This window comes from Pleurodeles waltl, chromosome 1_2 (assembly GCF_031143425.1).
Source record: "Pleurodeles waltl isolate 20211129_DDA chromosome 1_2, aPleWal1.hap1.20221129, whole genome shotgun sequence".
In the NCBI taxonomy this organism is placed as follows: Eukaryota; Metazoa; Chordata; class Amphibia; order Caudata; family Salamandridae; genus Pleurodeles; species Pleurodeles waltl.
This window is the reverse complement of record NC_090437.1, coordinates 96,457,022-96,479,099: the sequence shown is the minus strand read 5'-3', so window position 1 is coordinate 96,479,099 and position 22,078 is coordinate 96,457,022. Positions and strand designations below refer to the sequence as shown.

The 22,078-nt window shown below is 42.3% G+C and overlaps 1 protein-coding gene across 1 annotated transcript in view; it reads right to left on the bottom strand.

Annotated features, from left to right (window-relative positions):
* Window positions 1–22,078, bottom strand: part of LOC138297135 (neuronal acetylcholine receptor subunit alpha-7-like) — a 2,137,462-nt gene that overhangs the window by 1,050,719 nt on the left and 1,064,665 nt on the right. The window contains exon 4 of the mRNA XM_069236631.1: window positions 1,541–1,650. Coding sequence (XP_069092732.1) covers window positions 1,541–1,650 — 110 coding nt within the window. The remainder of the gene's footprint in view (window positions 1–1,540; window positions 1,651–22,078) is intronic.

The following is a 22,078-nucleotide window of genomic DNA, read 5'->3' as shown; positions in this document are numbered from 1 at the left end:
CTGCTTCTGTGAGGGCTCTCTGAGCTGCTGAGCACCCACTCTGTCTCCTCCTCCAAAAGACGACATTCTGGTCCCTCCTGGTCCTCAGCAGCACCCAAAAATCTCTACTGCAACCCTTGCAGCTATCAAGGCTTGTTTGCGTTCTTTCTCTGTGGGAACACCTCTGCAAGCTTAATCGTGACGTGGGACATCCGTCTTCCAAAGGAGAAGTCACTAGTCCTCTTCTTTCTTGCAGAACTCTAAGCTTCTTCCAAACGGTGGCAGCTTCCTTGCACCTTCAGCTGGGGCTCCCTGCGCTCCTGCCCCCTCTGGACACTGTTGCGACTATTGAACTTGGTCCCCTTGTCTTACAGGTACTCAGGTCCGGAAATCCGTTGTCAGTGCACTGCTGGTGTTTGTTCTTCCTGCAGAATCCCCCTATCACGACTTCTGTGCTCTCTGGGTGTAGTTGGTGTACTTTACTCCTACTTTTCAGGGTCTTGGGGTGGGGTATTTTTCTAACCCTCACTGTTTTCTTACAGTCCCAGCGACCCTCTATAAGCTCACATAGGTCTGGGGTCCATTCGTGGTTCGCATTCCACTTTTGGAGTATATGGTTTGTGTTGCCCCTATACCTATATGCTCCTATTGTAACCTATTGTAATTCTACACTGTTTGCATTACTTTTATTGCTCTTACTTACATAACTTTGGTATGTGTACATATAACTTGTGTATATTACTTACGTTCTTACTGAGGTACTCACTGAGATACTTTTGGCATATTGCCATAAAAATAAAGTACCTTTATTTTCAGTAACTCCGTGTATTGTGTTTTCTTATGATATTGTGCATATGATATAAGTGGTATAGTAGGATCTTTGCAAGTCTCCTAGTTCAGCCTAAGCTGCTTTGCCATAGCTACCTTCTATCAGTCTAAGCTGCTAGAAACACCTCTTCTACACTAAGCGATAACTGGACCTGGCACAAGGTCTAAGTACCTCAGGTACCCACTACAAGCCAGGCCAGCCTCCTACACATAAATACACCAAACAACTAAATAGGATATGTATTTCAGTATTACCCTATTACTTATAAGTGTCCTTGTCTGTGCACTTTCGAGAAATTAGCAATATCTTCAATAGGCCTGATACTGTGTTCACTTTCGTATTCATTGTCGGCCTCACCCGTGTCACCACAATTGCCAATATGTCACCAGCGGCGAAGTGAACTATTATACAGCAGAATTAACAAGACAGAGAGGATACATTCTTGTGGGTGAGGAAGCAAGACAACAAAGACAAAGAACACGTTGGTCACAAAAATGTTATCATTTTTATTTGATTAAAGCTTCTGAATGGCTTATGTTACTAAAATCGTTAGATAGATAGATAGATAGATAGATAGATAGATAGATAGATAGATAGATAGATAGATAGATAGACGGATAGATAATAAGTTATACACTTTTGTTGTTGTTTGATTAATTTGCAAGTACGGTGCACAGATTGATAAGAACAGCCAATTGATCATAACAGTGATTAATTCTTTCAAGTATTTACCTGTTGTATAATAGTATATCCGGCACCCACACCTGGTCAGCAGGAAAGCGAAGTTTTTGAACACCCTTATATTCTGACTGATCCCAAGTCAAGTAGCAGTCGTTCCAGTACTGTAAAATATAAAAAAAATGTGTCCTTTATAGATGGGAATATTCTTCAGAACAACTTTAAGCAAGGCTTACTCTTGAAGATTCAGAAGTAAATCATACATACATCTTGAGTACAACACACCAACGTGAAGAAAATGCTTTGTGAATCAGGCACGAATATTAAAGTGTAAATCACACCTAAACATGGATTAAAACATGCGAAATCTTACAAACAGCTTTGTGAATTGGCCGTCAAAGTTTAAGGATTGCGCACCCTTCAGTAATCTGTATTATGTAATGCTCAAAAGCTGCCCACAATACAATGGTGAACCCCAGGGCTTCGAGCAGAATGATAACTGAATGTGATAAAAGGCCGAGAAAGAATCGCCTCCATATGGTTCTTCTAAGAAGCCTACACTGTGTGCTCTACTCCCAGCCTCAACGATGCAACTAGACACGTTTTGGAGTGGGAGCTAACATTTCAAACAGAGGGGGCAGCACCATCCTGTTTTGGCATCTGCAGAGTGTTAATGGTTCTCCCTCCAGGCGATGTAATAGAATGCAAAGAAAACACTGAATTTCCATACACTTGCAATTAGCAGAATGGTCTATAATTCATTTCTGTTACGCGATGTCAGAATGCACTATTTGTTTTGTTAAGTTTATGTTTAAATAGGGCTGTACGTTATGAATTCCCCCACAACTTTAAAACACTATTAACATATATGCTCTAAGGTCATATACATTTTCTTTAGAATTCTTAGTTCTTCTGTTATTTTACTGTCTCTTGCTTTTAATTATGATGTGGTTGACACAGTGTCTTTCGTTGCAGCTACAGTCGCTGTTGAATTTCACACCTGTCCCCTGGATCTATTAAGTAGTCTAAGCCAGTGCTAATTGCTGAATAAGTGTAGGGACTAACATTTAGCAAATATTTCATTCAGGACATCTGCATCGTCGTGGAATTAGTAGAACACTGCACCCCGGATTTTCACATGTATCTCCACACTGTTTCGCTGTAAAGTGCGTACATAATATGTGCATACGGACAACCTTACACATGGTCAGCAACTCAGCATCACAAGTTACATAATTGCCCTTAGTTGCATTAATCTTGCCTCCATGTGGTATAAAGAGCACGTCAGGTGTTGAAGCAGATACGCTAATTAAGAAAATTATTAATGATTTATATGTTGTTACTAATGTGAAAATGCATAGAGAAATTAATCATAGAAAAATAATGTGCACGTTTGAAAAATGTGCCTTGGGTATGATCACCATGTGAACTAAAACAACTGAAAATGTGAAAAATAATGAAAATATATGAGAAAAATGTAGTAATATGTCATAATGAGACGCATAACATCTGTTTTGTATTATTAAGTTATCTGAACTAAAAGCCTAGTTCCACTGGGCCTCGCACACTCTGAACATGGAGAAACCGGACGCCTTGCAAAGGACTGGAAATCGTGGGCTGCAGCCTTAACCCGTTCGAAGTTCAACTTATTTAGCTAGAATTTTCTGCAAGGTGCCGACGGACAGGAGATGATGAAGACAATTTGATACAATTATGTGCAGAGCAGGCTAAATGTAGTTTCCCAGGACTTGAACAATAGAGGCACTGATTGGAGAGCCATATGCAACAATTTTGATAGCTGAAGGGCCGGATGATGAGGGCATCGCATGGAGAACCAATCCGCTTCTTGGGAATAAGGACATATGAAAATTAGTCGATTCGGTAAACAAAAACTACAGGTTAAAGTCATATCTGCTGACCGATTGACCAATTAGCAATTAGGGGGATGGACTGGGAGACCCTAAAAAAAAGTCATGACAAGGGGTGAGGAATCAGAATTGCGGAGAGAAAATTGATGACGTCAGGAGACGCTGTCCAAGGTGCTGATATTGGGCTCATACTCTGTGGGCCTGATCCGTAGCTGACTAATTGATGACCTGAAGACGAAGACTGACTTGTTGCTGATCCATCCTGGATAGGTAGCTATAATGTGACTGATGATTTTTGTGCCTTTTCTTCTAGGTAACAACTACGCTGTTTAGAGAGATTCTCACTTAGGTAGATTTTTCCAAATTCATGTTTTCTCTAAATTGTTTTCGCATGAAGACCCCCATGCTAATGCTAATCTGGGATAGGTAGGCTGATTACGGGTGACGTTGATGGTGACAAATGACTGACAAGCTTAATTGCTGAGTTACATTATTAATGCTGATATTCATAGTTTATGTTATGTCTTTGTCGCAAATGTTTTCATTAATAGATAATGGGGGTCATTTTGACCTCAGTGGTCTTTTTCCAAGACCGCCGAGGGACCGCCGTGCGGAAGACCGCCAGTGGTGGCGGTTTGCCGCTCAGCCTATTATGACCGTTGGTAGCACTCCGTCCTTTTTCAGACGGAGAGCCACCAACAGCCATACTGGTGGGAGGCGGGGAAGTGGAGGTTGCTCCACCTCCACCGCCACGCCAACAGAACACCGCCCAGCGAATCACGTCCTGTGATTCGCCGTGGCGGTGTTCTGTTGACGGTGTGGTGTTGGCGGAGCTGCCCCCATGGCTCCCGTCCCCTCCCGGAGGATCGACGGAACAGGTAAGTAGATCGTCCGGTAGGGGAGGGGGGTGGGGGGATGTTGTGTGTTGTGTGGGTGCATGGGGGTGTGCGTCTGTGTATGTAGAGGGGGTGTGTGAGTGCGTGTATGCTTGCGGGGGTGTTGCGTCTTTTGGGAATGAGTGCGTGTATGTCTGTGGGTATGTCTGTATGGATGTGTGTGTGTATGTTTGTATGTTGGCGTGAGTGTCTGACTGTGTGTGTGGATGTAGGCATGTATGTCGGTGGGTGTGCGTGTAAGTGTGTAGGTGGTGCCTCCGTGCGTGTCGTGTGGGTATGGGTGATGTGATGTTGGGGGTCAGGGTGGGGAGGGGGGCCCTGCCACCTTTGGGGGGTGGCAGGGGTGGTGGGGGGTGTAGGGGAGGGAGTCGGGGTGGTGAGACCCCTATCAGTGCCGGGGAAGGAATTCCCTGGCACTGATAGTGCTTACCGCCATGGATTTCATGGCGGTTCAAACCGCAGGAAATCCACAGCGGTAAGCCGGGTCAAAATACCGCCAGCGGTATAGTGACGGCCGCCGGGCAGGAGACTCAGGTCTCCAGCCCGGCGGTCGTCTCCGCCCTGGCGGGCGGAACGGAGAACCGGCGGATGACCATGGCTGTAACCGCCATGGTCATAATACTACAAAGAAAGAACGCCAGCCTGTTGGCGGTCTTACCGCCGCTTCTCCGCCTTCCGCCAGGGTCATAATGACCCCCAATGTCTTTTAACTGATGAATTAATAAAGAGTTGATTTGAATAAAGTTGATCTAACAGATGCTTTAGAATTGTAGGCAATAGGGAAATAAAACTTGTTAATCTTTTTCCTGAGTAGTGGTCATTCTTGATTAATATGGAATAACGTTGTGTTTTATAGATTGGTTTTCCTTGATTATTGATGTTAGATTATTGATTCAATAGTCACTGCATGACAAGGATACTCGATGCGATTGAAAAAGGTTCATCGACCTATACGCGTCCCCTTGTAAGTTTACTTACTAAGGACCAGGCGCGCTAGCAGTTTTTGGTAGCAGCTTGATGGTTAGTTTCTTTCGGGAACTAGTTATGTGGTGATTAGTGGTTATGGAAGCAGTTTAAGTGAGGATTAGTTGTTCATATTTTATGAGATTTGAATTTTGTTTTTCTGAAATGGCAATTGTAGCAAAGATGATGTCCCCTTAAGCCCAGAAATGACTTTCCCAGATCCTGGATCCTGTTAGTGGAGTTGGGTATGTTCTCAGCGTGTTTTAAGATAGTGTGAAAGTGGTAGGTTACGCTTGCACAAACTTAAGGAAACCACAGATGAATTGTGATGTATGTGAGGCAAGTAAGGAATCTGCGTGCTCCAGTTGAGGCTAGAAGGAGTGTGCGTACTCCGTAGTATGAGAGTAGGGAAGTCGTCGAATTTCACATGTGTGTGACGCTTTGTGCTCAAAAACTATCCAAGTGGTTGTTGTTGATGTACAGACCCTGCGTGGTCTAATATTCTGGAGTATATTGACAAGTGTAGGAGACACTCGGGTATATGTTGTAATCTGTCTGGGTTAGTAGGTTCATCGGCATGGTCAACAAGTCAGTGTGAGTGATAATTGAGTAAAATTAATTTTGACTGAGATTTGGCGAGTTCTATGTGCACCAGGACAGAGCCATTGATCAGTTGAGAGTAAAAATTTGCGGGACGAATTTTGCTTGCGAATGTGGGAGACTGAGAAAGAGGAATAGCTACATGAGCCAAAGAGCCATTAGTGAAAATCCGTAAGGTCTCTGAAGCGATTGTGTCCCTTCCTGTAGTAGCCCAGCAGGTTTGTTTAACTTTTTTTTTTTTTTTGGTAAGTCCTCACAAATAACTTGCATTAGTCGTGTGTTAGAAATGGGGTCTTTGGTTGACAGTCAGGTTACCCACTGTTCCAAGCAAGGACCCTCACTCTAGTCAGGGTAAAAGAGAATCACCCTCAGGTAACCTCTGCTTACCCCCTTGGTAGCTTGGCAGAGCAGTAGGCTTAACTTCAGAGTGCTAGGTGTAAAGTATTTGTACCAACACACACAGTAACTTAATGAAAACACTACAAAATGACACAACACCAGTTTAGAAAAATAGGAAATATTTATCTAAACAAAACAAGACCAAAACGACAAAAATCCACAATACACAAGTCAAGTTATCAAATAAAAAATGCAAAAAGAGTCTTTAAGTAGTTTTAAATACACGCTAGCGCTGCTAGCCTGAAAATGTACCTGATGTGCATCAAAAATAACCCCGTGTCGAAAAGGGCTTGCGGTGCGTCAATGTCGCTCACGAGCGAGACCTTGCGTTGTTTCCCCCTTCTGTCGAGTCGGCATACGTCGGTTCTTCTCTCCGCAGGAGAATGATGCATTGATTTGGTCCGCACACGGGTCCAGGCAGGCCTTGCGTTGTTTTTACACACACATGATGGTTTGCGTCAGAAATACAGCCGCACGATGATCCGAAAACCACGCAGTGCGGGTTGCGATCTCCCAGCCTCTGTCAGCGATGCTGTGTGTCGTTTCTCCTGCTCTGTGCATCGATTCTTCGGTCGCGTTTCCAGTGAGCGTTGATTCTCAGCCACGGAGCCAGCGGCGCGTAGTTTCTTCAGTAGCATTTGATTTGCAGGCCCTGGAACCTCTAGTGCACTTTACTAGGGACTTACTAATAAATCAAAAATGCCAATCATGGATAAACCAATCAACAATGCAATTTACACAGAGAGCATATGCACTTTAGCACTGGTTAGCAATGGTAAAGTGCTCAGAGTTCAAAAACCAACAGCAACAGATCAGAAAAAATAGGAGGCAGGAGGCAAAAAGATTGGGGATGACCTTGCATAAACTAAAAAGTCCAACATCGTGTGAGTTGAGTTGAGGAGGACGAGCCGCAAGACTTTGTCAGCCGCTGTGAGTGGGTGTGTCGTCAGGTTGTGCCGCGCTGGGATAGGTCGGTTAGTGAGAAGAGCCGCAAGCAGATTGGCAGCCATCCATAAGAGGCAATTGGTTGAGTAAGTGGGTGAAGGGAATCTTGGGAGTAAAAGTCATTTAATTATTGAATCGAAATAAACAAAACAGACAAAAATTAAGTTTTTCAAGGCATTCAGAATGCAATGAAGGGTGATTCTTACACTAAGGCGTCAGTGTGGGAGCTGATCGCACCAGAATATTCTCCGGCTTACAATGTGATGGAGGAGCGAGGTGTAGCACCGTGTCTTTGGTTAAAGCAGTGGTGTATGCTGACTAAGAAGCGAGGCTCCTTAGCATTTCCAGAGCATGGGACGTTTAATTTGAGAGTTCTGGACCAGTTGCAAATGGCATTATATGAGATGAAGCCATTACCGAGACAAGCACAGTTTGAGGCTCTAGTAGTATGGGAACTGGTGGCTAGACAGCAACAAGAAATGAAGGTTAAAAGGAGAGTGAAGCATGTAGAGAAATCTTTAGCTGAAGCTAGATGGAATTGGGAACAGAAGAGATGGAGAGCAGAGACACTACAGTGTGCTAAATTGTTTCCTGCCATTACGGAGGAGGACGAGGCAGAGAAGGAGAATGGCGCTAAAGAGGATGAAAGTGCAGGAAAAAAGAAAAAGAGAAAGTCTTATGTTGATGATGAAGATTCTGATGTTGAGGATCTCATTACGCAGCTGTTAAGAGATCGACCTCCACCTTTAACAACCTATTCAGGGGGTCCAGGCACTAGTGCCACTACCACTGCTCTAGCACAAGCACAGGGAGCTGAGGGAGCAGTACAGGCAGAAGGCAGACAAATACCACGGGTAGTACAGAGTACACCAAGTGCAGGAACTACTAATGTGGTTCAAACGCAGATGCATCCACCTACGGTACAGAGAATTTATCCAGATGTACCAGTTCTTGAGACAGTCTCAAACATAATGGTGCCGAGGGAGCAAGTGCTTCCACAGCCAATGCTAGTTCAGACAGAACCGACCCCAATGTTATTGCCTTCAGCACAAGCGCAGTGTTTGCCGAAGTTTACACCACTGAAAGGAACACAGTCAGATGTTCCACAGTCGTGAACCAGGCAATGGGGGCAACATTCCCACAGGGTGCAAGTGTTAGGGCAGCTCCAGATGCAATATTGCTACCAATTACTGTTGCAGGAGAACAGAATGAAATATCACAGAGTCTTGTGAGAAGGGGAGTGAGTGACCCTGTGCAGATGATGTCATCCACAGGTCAGACTTTCAATGGATCCAAACCTTTAATGGATCTGAGTCCACTTGTAGCGCTTCCAGATGCAGTAAATGGCCCAAATGTGAGTCAGGGGTTGAAGCGTTTGATACTGCAAGCTACAGGTGCAGTGGTGCAACAGCTACCAGTGCCAAATGCCAGTAACATTTCATTACAGGGATTGTCAGCCCAGCAATTGAGTGAACGGTTAGAATGTCTAAACACTCCTCAAAACGCATCCAAAGGCGAAGAGCAGATAAATCGTGTAAGGTTGAATATAGAAGCAGCTGAACTAGTTGAGGGAACAATGGGTGTGAACAGATTGGAATCTTACACTGAAGAAGAGCTGAGGTATTTGTGTCCAAAGATTACAAGAGAAGTGAGTAAAATACATCAGAAATTGGTAGAGCAAGCAAAAAAACATGATATTGAGATTGAGAAAACAAAGCATTTGAAATGCAGTTACAGATTAGATTTCGAGGCAAAGGATTTCGAGCACATGAGATCAGCAGGAATGAAAGCACATTTGAGGGAATTGCTGCAGAATGCTTAAATTTGGGCGCATTAGAGAAGTGGGAAGGTAGATGGACAAAGAAAAAAGATAAGCGGAAGCGGGATTCACAAGAAGGGTCTGAGGAGGTTCAAAGAGAAAAGGAATCAGTAAAGATGCTTCCGATGAGAGAGATTCCAGGAGGGCAGTTCATTCATGTCCCATGGCACAGGACTGATATACTGTAATTTACAAATGATTACCCAAAGTTGAGAGAGAAGCTGGTCGAGTGGTTTCAGCAAACAGAGAGATTTCTGAAACTTTCAAAATGTCTGCGGGAAGACTTGAACACACTATTGGAGATAGTCGTACCAGCTGACTTATGGGTTGAGTGTAAGAGAGCAGTGTATTGGCCAGCAAGTGAACTAGAAAGGGATAAAGTCACAGGTGCACCTTCACCCGAGGTAATGAAAAATTATTACAAGGTGATCAAGTTCCTGAATACAAGAATTTCTCCTAAAAATATTGATTGGCAAAGGATTGACAGAACAGTCCGAAGAGTCTAAAGAGTCAATACATACTTATAATGAAAGATTGTTGAAGGCATTCAAGGAGTACAGTGGCAAGGAAGCAACTGAGCCGAAAGACATGTTGCATTTTGTGTTCAGATTTGTCGAAGGGTTGAGACCAGAAGTAGGGCAGATGATTAAGAGTAATTTAATTTGCTGGCAAGCAAAACCAACTGATGAGGTATTGCAGTATGCAAAATATTGTAGTGACTAGATTGAATTAAAACAGAAAAAGTTGAAGGAGAAAGCGATGGTGATGCAAATAAAGGCAGCTCAAACAGAAGTGCAGGGAGCCATAGTACCGCCTATGCCGCCGCAGAAGAGAGCTGTTATGTTTCAGCCTCAAGTGAGAGGTAGAGGACGTGGAGTTGACATGATGCCTAGTCCAGAGTTAGGGACTGTAGTTGTTCAGAATGACATGCAGGGGATGAAAAGGATGTCGCTGTGTCATTCGTGCGGAAACGTGGGACACTGGAAGCGGGAGTGTCCGTTGATGGCGCAGGATGGTGTTATTCAGCAAGGTGATGCCAGTAAATTTCAAACTGAGAAAGTCCCAAGAATGAAATTATTTATTCCTAACGTCCAGAATCGAGGACATGATTTCTTACCGGTACAGCAAATGCAGGTGCCACGTGCACAATTAACCCAATTGCAACCAATACAGCAGCAGGTTCCCATGGTACCTAGACAGAAAATGCAGATAACTCAAACCCCCATGGAACAGCAACAGGTGATGCTTACTCAGCAGTTCACAGGTCAGAGACAAGACTGTAGTAATAACACAGTGCATCAATTTCCATTTTATAGTGAGTATGAAATAAAGGAAGAATGGATGAGTGATCATTCGGCTGAAGGAGCTTGTATGCTTGCAGCTTCCCTAGAAGCAGATCAAAGAGGACCTTTCGTGAAGGGAAACGTAATGGGATACAAGGTCTCATTCTTAGTGAATACAGGAGCTACATGCTCTACTGTGAGGAGTATAGAAGTCCCGAATTTACCTATTTCAGGCAGAACAGTTCAAGTTGTGGGAGTGGAGAATAGACAGTTGACAAACCCAATCATAGAACCAGTGCAAGTTGAAACTGGAAATTTCCAGGGACTGCATAGATTTGTGGTGTGCGATTTCAAGTCCTATATCCCTATTGGGAAGAGACTCACTGTGTAATACCAAATGCTCCATTAATTGTTCAGGCCTTGGATAGAAGTCCAAACAAATAGTGATGATGAAGAAGAACAGGTGACTGAAATTATGTTTAACAGCGCTAATGAAGAATACCCATTGATTGAATTTTTCCTGATGTTTAGTGTGAAAGAATTGCATGCAGACTTGCAGGTAACAGTGAAGGAAGAAGTCTGGGATCTGACAGGGAAAAAAGTAGGTTTGATTAAGGAAGTAGAGACGAGTAAGATCACTCTGAAGCCCAACGCAGTATTCCGCAGCTTTCACAGTACAACATGCCACAAGATGTTCTAATGAAGGTGGCACAAATAATTGGAGACTTTCTAAATCAAGGAGTTTTGAAAGAAGTGTTAAGCAGCCCATGTAATTCACCAATAATGGGTTTAAAGAAGCCATGCAGGAAAGTGCGTGTAGTGCAGGACTTGTGAAAAGTAAATGATTTGGTGGTTAAATGTTGTCCAGTGGTGCCAAATCCAGCAGTGATACTGTTTCAGATTCCTTGCGATGCAGAGTGGTTCACAGAGGTAGATCTGCCACAAGCTTTCTTTTCTGTGCCTCTTCATGAGCATAGTCAGTTTCTTTTTAGTTTCAAATTCCTAGACAGAGTCTACAGCTGGTGCAGGCTCCCACAAGGGTATAAGGAGTCCACCATCTCTGTTCAATCAGATCTTGAAAAAGAACTTGGAATCATTGAAATTGCCATGCCAATCGACACTAGTACAGTACACTGATGATTTGTTGATCGCATCCAGAACAAGGGATGAGTGTAAACATGAATCGATTGCACTATTGAACCATTTGGGAGAATTTGGACATAAGGTTTCACCTGAGAAATTGCAGTATTGTCGAAAATCAGTGAAATACCTGGGACACTAGATTGAAAAGGGATTAAGGAGAATCTCTAGGGAGAGAATTACCATGATTCTGCAGCGAGGTCCCCCGACTTCTCAGAGAGATGTCAGGATGTTTCTGGGAATGGTGGGGTACTGCAGACAATAGATTCCGAATTTTGCTGAGATAGCTAAACCGTTGCAGGAGTTGACACATAAGGAAGTTACAGATCCTATTATCCTAGATGAAGATCTGATGAAAGCATTCACAGAATTGAGAGAGAGTTTGTACAGAGCTCCACCGTTGGGAATGCCTGATTACACAAAACATTTCACTTTGTTTTGTCATGAACGTGATGCTTGTTCTTTGTCTGTTTTGCCACAGGTCCATGGAAGTGCTTATCGCCCAGTAGCTTATTTTTCAGCTACCTTGGACCCGGTCGCAGTAGCTTTACCAGGTTGCCTGCGCACAGTAGCCACAGTTGGTCAAAGTCTTTCCCAATGTGAGGGGGTAGATATGGGATACCCTTTGATGGTAATGGTACCACACTCTGTTGAGATTTTACTGACGAGGACAAAAACCCAATACTTGACAGGTGCAAGACTAACAAGGTATGAGACAAGCACATTGAGAGCTCCAAATGTAACATTAAAGCGATGTACAGTGCTGAATCCAGCGACATTGCTTCCAAGTGATACTGTTGAAATTGAAAAAGAAGAAGATGTTGAGCATGATTGTCTTGAGGTAACTGAACTGTGTACAAAACCGAGGCCTGATATTAGAGACACGTGTTTAGAAGAAAATGACCAAATTGTCTTTGTTGATGGTTCGTGTCTGAGAGATGGAACAGGCACACTGAGAGCAGGATATGCAGTGTGCACAATTAGAGGCACGTTAGAAGCTTCATGGCTTCCAGGTGTATACTCTGCACAAGTGGCAAAATTGGTAGCTCTTACTAGAGCACGCTATGTTTCTGCAAGATTAAGAGTCACAATCTATACTGACACTCAATACGGATTTGGAATTGTTCATGATTTTGGTCAGTTGTGGTGGCAGTGAGGTTTTATGACCTCTACTGGAACACCAGTGAGAAATGGCAACCAAATAAAAGAGTTGTTGTACGCAATACAGTTACCCGAAGAAATTGCTGTGTTGAAATGCAGTACACATAAAAAAACATAGGATCACATTTCATTGGGAAATGGGTATACAGATCAAGTTGCAAGGTTTTGTGCATTGAACTGTATATAATTTAAAGAAAAGTGGGAACTAATGCCTGAAGAAGAAAATAATTGTGCAACTTTTGCCTTAAACGTAATTGATACACTGGAAGAATGAAAACAATTGCAAGAGAATGCAGATAAGGAGGAGAAACTACTTTGGGTCAGACTAAAATGCATCCAAAGACCTGATGAGATTTGGGTTTCTGAGGAGGGTCAGATGGTATTGACAAATAGTTGGCTGACTCAGATGGCCAGCTATTTCCATGGCCAAGCACATATCGGAAGAGATGTCATGGTTAGTCTGTTTAAGGCTGATTGGTTTAATCCAAAATTCAGACGAGCAGCAGAGGCAGTATGTCATCGATGTGTAATCTGTCAGCAACTAAATGCGGGGAAAGGGACATTGGTGAATTTGAGCCACACTGGAAGAGCAGGAGGACCATTCAGCAGAATGCAGTTAGATTTCATTGAAGTATGTGTTGGTGATTGTGTGTGTCTTTAGTCATTGGATTGAAGCATATCCCACACGAAGAAATGACAGTCTTATAGTAGCAAAGCTGATGAGAGTTAATACCACGGTTCGGATGTCTGATCTCCTTAGAGTCAGATAGGGGAACTCACTTCAAACTATTATGTGCAGCACTAAACATTGAGCAGAAGTTGCATTTCAGTTATCGTCCGGAAGCATCAGGACTAGTGGAGCAAATGAATGGAGAATTGCCAAATGTGTGCCACGACTAACCTGAAATGGCCAGGTGCCTTACCTTTGGTACTGATGTTGATGTGAAATATTCCTAAAAGGAAGACAGGACTGTCACCCCATGAGATCCTCATGGGCAGAGCAATCAGATTGCCAGTAATTCCAGCCATGCACTTGTAAATATTACAGATGATATGGTGTTGGACTACGGCAAGAATCTGGCTGATGTGGTTCGCTCTTTCTCTCAGCAGGTGCAGGCTTTTACCCTGCCACCCATCCATGACCCAAGTCACAATCTGAGAGCTAGAGATTGGGTCGTCATCAAAAAGCACGTTCAAAAGACCTGTTTGGAACCGCGGTGGAAAGGTCCATACCAGGTGGTGCTAACAACTATGACAGCTGTAAAGTGTGCGGGACTGCCGAACTGGATACATGCAAGCCTTACAAAGAGAGTGATGAGCCCGCAAGAGCATGAAGAAGTGTTGTTGAGAGCACCAAGAACAGTGAAGCAAGTGATTGTAAATGAGTCAGAACAAGAACAAGCTGATCCTGAGATTGATCCTGAGCTTGTGGAAGATGGATCAATCAGCCCTGAAAGAGATGAGAGCTAATCTGAAGAAAATCTGAAAAGAGACTGTTGAAATAAACCCGGAAAAGACATTGATAATCTGATATGACATTTGAAAACCTGGATGTGACAAGCTGCTAGCCGATTTTTGACATAGGAGAAAAGGGTTCCTATGTGAGAAACTGAACCGCGGGAAAAAATTATTTTTTCTTATTTCTGTTTTTTTCTGTTGCGTTTTAACTAAGAGTTATTTCTACTTTCGAATTCTTTATAGATCATGGCTGAATTAAAAAAAAACGCGTTAGAAATATTAGATATTGTAGGTATTTGAGTGTGAGAGTAGCAATTAAGTGTGGAATAATGTTCATATTAATGATTGTGGGAATGTCTGTTCATGAAATGAAAGAGGCTACTATTACCTCTTTTCCTGAGACTACTACACTAACAGCTTTAGAGAGGTTTAAGTTAGATGAAAAATATTTGCATGACTATACTAATGCACAAGGAGAGATTTCTTCTAATGTGTTCTATCGGTTGTTGAGTGAGTATGTTGAGACGATGGATGCAAGGAATTGTCTTGTGTGTACACAAATTCCTTCCTCTGTGGAAGAAGGGGTTACGTACCATAGTCTGCCGTTAACATATGGCATAACTTGTAGCTTGCTACTAACCAGGTTTATTAACCAAGAGTATATTCAATATTTTTATTCTAACCATGATGTTGTGTTCTCCATTGTTCCTATTATTAGATATTTGAGTAAAATAGCTAGGGAGCATGATATAGTATTAGTTAAGGGATTCTTTGAGCCAACACTAACATTTGAAACTGCTTATGCACACAAAAATAACCTAACCTGCTTACTAACTCAGTTAGAAAAGAGCTTTATAGGGCATACTTATGATAGAAGGAAGGCATTGAAGGAGAAGTTAGAGAAGGGATTGGAGAAAAGGACTTATAAGAATGATTATGCTTATACTGCTATTAAAACGCAAGGGAAATTAGCTTTAGAAGCATCACATGTAGGAAAGCTTTGTATATATAGGCCAAAATCACGCACTTTGTGGGAAAGAGTGAATGTAGGCATGTGTTTTTGTTTCAGAGTAAATGGACTTTTATGCTGAATGGTCAGGACCCTGCGATTTTGGAATATACTATATTTGTGGATGATATGGGACATGCTATTTGGGGATAGTTTTCCCCCTAAAATGTATCAGATAGATGATTTAAAGAAAATTCCGAAAGTGACTGAATTACATCATGAGCGACAGAGGAGGGAAACCTCTTCTGCAATTGTGGGAGATATTTTTGGTGCAGTAATTCCTTCTGTAGGAGTTATTTTGAATGCAATTAAGATACAAAAGTTGTGTACTATTGTGGGTAACATGCTGACGAACTTTACAGGGGCAATATTCCTGTTAGATACTGAATTGGCTGTGGACAGAGCTATGGCGCTTCAAAATAGGCTTGCTTTAGACATAATTTTAGCGAAAGACGGCGGAGTCTGTAAAATGATTAATGCTAGGCATTGTTGTTTGTTTATACCTGAAAATGATAAAGAGGTAAGAGACTTACTTACTAACTTAACTAATTCAAGCAAGGATTTGAAGGAATTGAAAGAACCAGGAGTTTGGGGAAAGGTTGGAAATGGTTTTGCTTCCGTGGGTAATTGGTTTAGTCAAATTTGGAATGGGGTATTATGGAAAATTTTACAGGGAAAATTAATTGTGATTGTTTCTATATTGGGATTATGGGGTACATGCTAACTATGGCAAAAGATAAAATTAAGGAAATGCAAAAATGATCAGAGGAGTGAAGAACATCCTAGGAGAAGAATCTATAGAGAAAATTTAAGGAGAAATCAAGAGACATCACACAAATGTAAATTTAATGATGAGGGAAGGTGTGATGACATATTCAGTCATCAGAGGAGGGACTGTTGAAGCAGATATGCTAATTAACAAAATTATTAACGATTTATATGTTGTTACTAATGTGAAAATGGATAGAGAAATTAATCGTAGAAAAATAATGTGCATGTTTGAAAAATGTGCCCTCGGGGTATGATCACCATGTGTACTAAAACAACTGAAAATGTGAAAAATAATGAAAATATATGAGAGAAATGTAGTTATATGTCATAATGAGATGCATAACATCTGTTTTGTATTATTAAGTTATCTGAACTAAAAGCCTAGTTCCATTGGGCCTTGCAAACTCTGAACATGGCGAAACCAGGCACTTGCAAAGGACTGGAAATCGTGGGCTGCAGCCTTGACCCGTTCGAAGTTCAAGTTACTTAGCTAGAATTTTCTGCAATGCACCGACGGACAGGAGATGATGAAGACAATTTGATACAATTATGTGTAGAGCAGGCTAAATGTACTTTCCCAGGACTTGAACAATAGAGGTACTGACTGGAGAGTCATATGCAACAATTTTGATACCTGAAAGGCATCGCATGGAGAACCAATCCGCTTCTTGGGAATAAGGACATATGAAAATTAGTCGATTCGGTAAACAAAAACTATAGGTTAAAGTTGTATCTGCTGACCGACTGACCAATTAGCAGTTAGGGGGATGGACTGGGAGACCCTAATAAAAAGGTATGACAAGGGGTGAGGAATCAGAATTGCAGGGAGAAAATTGATGATGTCAGGAGATGCTGTCCGAGGTGCTGATATTGTGCTCATACTCTGTGAGCCTGATCTGTAGCTGACTAGTTGATGACCTGAAGACGAAGACTGACTTGTTGCTGATCCATCCTGGATAGGTAGCTATAATAATGTGACTGAAGATTTGTGTTCCTTTTCTTCTAGGTACCAACTACGCTGTTTAGAGAGATTCTCACTTAGGTAGATTTTTCCAAATTAATGTTTTCTCTAAATTGTTTTCGCATAAAGACCCCCATACTAATGCTAATCTGGGTTAAGTAGGCTGATTAGGGGTGGCGTTGACTGTGACAAATCACTGACGAGCTTAATTGCTGAGTTACATTATTGATGCTGATATTCATAGTTTATGTTGTTGCTTTGTCGCATATGTTTTCTTTAAGAGATAATGGGCCTCATTACGACCCTGGCGGCCAGCGGTAAGCTGGCAGTAACACCGCCACTAGGCTGGCGGTGTTCTGCCAGCTATTATGACCGTGGCGCAATAGCCACGGCCATACCGCCGGCCCCTCCACTATACCATCAGGCTTTCGCATGCCGGTCACAATCCCCAAGGCAGCAGTGCAAGCACCGCTGCTCTGGGGATTATGAGTCCCTGACCGCCAGCCAGGCCACACCGGTATACACCGCCATGGAAAGGCTGGCAGTAAGGGAGACTTGGGGTGCCCCTGGGGGCCCATGCACTTGGCATGGGCAGTGCAGGGGCCCCCAGGCATAGCCCAGTTGCGCATTTCGGGCAGTGAAATGTGCAACAGGTGCTACTGCACCCGCTGCACATCAGCATTGCCTCCGGCTCTATAACGAGCCGGCAGCAAAGTTGATGTGACTTTTCCTCTGGGCCAGCGGACGGTAACACTGTTACTGTCCGCTGGCCCAGCGGAAAAGTCAAAATAGGGAGCCAGAAATACCACCAGCACTAGCGGTATTCTGGCGCCCGCTGCCTCGGCGGTCTTCTGAGAAGAGCGCTGAGGTTGTAATGAGGTGCAATGTCTTTTAACTGATGAATTATAAAAGAGTTGATTTGAATAAAGTTGATCTAACAGATGCTTTAGAATTGTAAGCAAGAGGGAAATAAAACTTGTTAACCTTTTTCCTGAGTAGTGGTCATTCCTGATTAGTATGGTATAACGTTGTGTTTTATAGAGTGGTTTTCTTTGATTATTGATGTTTGATTATTGATTCAATAGTCACTGCATGACTAGGATACTACATGCGATTCAAAAGGTTCATTGACCTATACGCGTCCCCTTGTAAGTTTACTTACTAAGGACCAGACGCACTAGCACAGGCACATCAGACAATAATGAAAAACAAAAGAAATGCATGTATGTCTAGTAAGAATAAACTAATATACCCAGAGAAACACGATGGGCGCAGTGGCACTGGGGCCCAGGTGTTTGAGGAGCCCACTGGACCCCAATTACAGAGGTTTTGAACCACTGAATAAAAGGACAGAAGTCAACTACTCTCGCTTGCATTAGGGTCCATGACATTCTTGAAAACCCATTGTGTATACATTCTTAGGAAGAAACAGCTAAGGATATTCTTAGCAGCACAAAGAAGTAGCTATCTACCAATGTCTGCCATCGTCAGGTTACTTAACAATTCAAGTGAAGCAACATCCATAACTTTGCACCTCATTTATAAGAAACCATTCAAATGATGAAATAAGACATGGCGGATAATTACTCGACATGCAAAGCACCATAGTCGTGAGTGCCCAGAACTCTAACCCAAATACAAGTCTGAACTAGGTATAGTTGAGTTAGGTTCTTTAAACAGAACTGCTGAAATTGTATTTGGGTTGAATGTTATATTCTAGGAACAGGGGTCGAAGAATGATGGATACAGAATTGTCTCCAAGTTACACTAGACTCTATGTCCTCCTGGACTAAGCTATATCCCTGTTGTTCTTTTTCAGCATAGTCCAACACTGTGTAGTAGATTTAAGACAATATAGAATGCTGTGCTTAAGGCATATCTAGTAATAACTCTAAATGTAAAAACGTCACAAAGTGCCTGATTTATATTTTGGCGATGTGGGTACTCCATCGCAAAAGTGATGAAGTTCCCTCACCGACAATATAGTGGTCCACCCCCTGAATTTAATTGCGGGCTGACCTTAAGTTTAACCATGGCACTGACTACTCTGTCTCTGTCATGGCCAAACTTCTCCAATGGCCCTGGGGAGTAAGGGCAATGGTAAAAATGGCTACATGTCCGGCAGGCCAATTTAAATGGGTGGATATAAAAGTCATTTTTACTGTTTCTTACCACCAGGCAAAACCTGATGCAAAAAACATTTAAAACATAATATTGCTCTCCCCACTATAGGAGAAGACTGCCATGGCGACCGTAGCATTACTTTTCTTTCTTTTAAAAAAGAAATGGTGTTTTGGGATTTTCTTTTTGAAAAGAAAAAAGGAATATTGTTTGATGTAGCAAACAGTAAAATGCATTGACAGGAACCACTGCGATGGTCGATCATGCCAATGCCTTTAAAATGACTACCTGCTTGGTAGGTGGGTGACATTCCCACCATCTGGTATGAGTAACTTACTCCGTCCCCATGGCGGACCCACGGGGCAGCCATCCTAATTTAAATATCATGCCCTAACTGCCTTGCAAACCTATGCTATAGTTCAATATTGAAAGAACTGGCTTCTATTCTGACCCCTGACATTTTGGCACTAATAAATGCATCTTTTAACATCAACATAGCACCAGTGATTTAACTATTTACCTCTCACTGCCCCAACAACCTTGAAGCTACTGATCCATCTCAAAAAGTAAATTAGCTTTGAAGATTCCAGAAATGGCAGCTGCTATAAAATCCAGAAGTTAGTATAGCAATATTTAATTTTGTGTGCTTTCCGGTCAGATTCTGATCAGATTAAAGTACTGGGCAGATGCGCCATCCACCCGATTTAGGGTGTATACAAGTTCATACACTCTAAAAAGGGCATACGTGACATCTGCCAATTTGTAGCCAGCCATAGTCTAAGTAGCCTCTTTTGACAGCACTCTGATTAGTGTTCAAAGTAATATTTTGTAAGTATAAGACTAGATAAAGTATCTTCCACACGCTAGACCACCCCTTTCTTTTTTTCTAAATTAGTGGATGTGGTTAGATTTACCAAAATAGCAATACATTGTGTTGCCTCATCTCTGCCCCATTAGTAGGTATATGTGGGCCAGGAAGGCTTCAAGTAACATTTTCCAGGACTTAAAATATCAACTTCTATCTTAACCTTTATTTGAACAGGGAGCTACATTTCACACACCTGCAGACCACATAAAAGTTATTCTGTGACTGCTGAGCGTGTCCTATAGAATATGTGAGAATTTCCTCCACTGTTTTCTATGGAAGTGTGTTGCAGTACCTGCGACTTGCCATTTATTGTGCTGGACTTACTCCAAGGCTTAGTTGGAGTTTATTTACTACTGTTTTAAGACATTTTTGCCATTAGTAACTTTAGAAGCACAGTTAGTGAATAGCATTTGACTTCCTTTTTTGTGGATGGGTGTATGTATTTACATGTCCTTCTCTAAACCATTCTTACCCCTCCCTAAACCTCTCTTATTTTGGGGAAAGAATTCTCCAATTACAGTCACTCTCCCTGCCCTAACATTCCGTTACTAAAGTCTAGACCTACTTGTGTGCAGATCTCCAGGCAAGTACCAGGGACCTATACACAGAAAAGAAAGACGTGTCAGAGGCAAAAGTCTCTTCATATAGGTAATTGAACAGCATTTTGCCATACATTTAATAACCCTATAGTACCCCTTTGTGTACTACAAAATTATGTTTGTTAATAGGCCCACCCATGTTCTATCTGATGCATCTTTGTCTATCTGTCAACAAGGACTTTTCTTTATACACTCTTCCTCATTCTATGTTAAAGATTGGTGGAAGGCCAACTAAACTGCTGGAGTGACAGAGAAGGCACCTTAAACAATTTTTGGACTTTACTACCAGTTCAGTGAGATTTGTTTTCTCCAACGTGTCCCACCAGTACAGCTCAGTAGCAGTGACTTAATCCCAGCCACGTATCCATTGGCATGTACCCTAACTCAACTCATGGTCTATGACACATCTCATGCTCAGAACCCTACTCCATGGCTCATTCTATTCACTGTCTCCACCTCCTACATAACACTCCAGTTCCCTCTGACTCATCTTATTGTCATCGTCACTCCTGCATGCCCCCTTGCTCCACACTCAGTGACACCACTCCCTTCCTTCAGTCTATATGCCTTGCTCCTTAAACTTCCGACCTTGGAAATACACCCCTCATCTGGAGGTATAGTTCCAGGGATAACAAGTGCTAATAACATGCTACCAGTGTGTTATGGACCCTTCACTTTGCTTCTGTGACGGACTGTTCTGTTTATATAATGGTCTGTCACTGGAGTGAAGCATCCTTTCACGTGCACATGGCATTCACAAATGCTGGATTGCCACTGGCTCTAACATTTGGTAGGCAATTTTATTCTATCCAATAAATTCAGGAGTAGAACTCAGACATGGGTAAACTGGACATCCAGTATATTGGGGCTAGCAATGGTTAATGTAATTGTCCTACTGCAATTTTCTGTATGTTACTCTAAAGAAGGGCTGTTAATTGCCTACAGGAAAGGCAGAATGTTGTGATTGTGGCAAAACCCCCTAAAAATTGCACAATGACCCATGCCTGAAATAATTTACTTTGTTAGTTGCAAAGTCTTGCACTACCTTCACAAAGCTTTTCGCAAAACATTGCTCTATGTATGATTCTGCACCTAGATGTCCACAGTTGCTTCTTGTCTGATTCCCCACTCTTACCCTCGGTGAACAGGATAAAAAAACCTTCAAATAATTCCAAGGATAAGGCAAGCCAGTCCAGGAAGCAATGCCCTTCCCTACTATAAAACTTCTCAATAGTTATCCTGGTGACCAGAGAAACATCAAAGCATAGCAATCATTTCATCAGCAAGTGAAAAGTATTCCCTATTCTGTGGACTTTTTATCAGTACTTGGATGCTCTATAATGAGTTGAGCACTTTAAAAACCATGGACTGGTTTACAGAATGATTAATCAAAGTGAAGTTTACACCCCTTGCATTGTACTTTCGCATTCCTAGGCTCAATCGATAACTTCTGTGGTGAAGCCTTTGGCAAGTGATGGGATTAACCTTCTTCGGTGTCAAATAAATATTTGATTTATTTCATAGGTCACCTACATACTAGTTCTGCACAAATTCTTCACAAAAAAGTTCCCTTCACGCTTACCCTAACTCCCCCCCTCCAAAGAAATGCACGGACAGAGCAATAGGGCCCATAAGTGCTGCAAATAGAGAACACAAAAATATGTCTCACGTTGCCCTATGTTAGCAGCAGTCTTGATATCACAGTACACGACCAGGCCAATTCTTAACAAA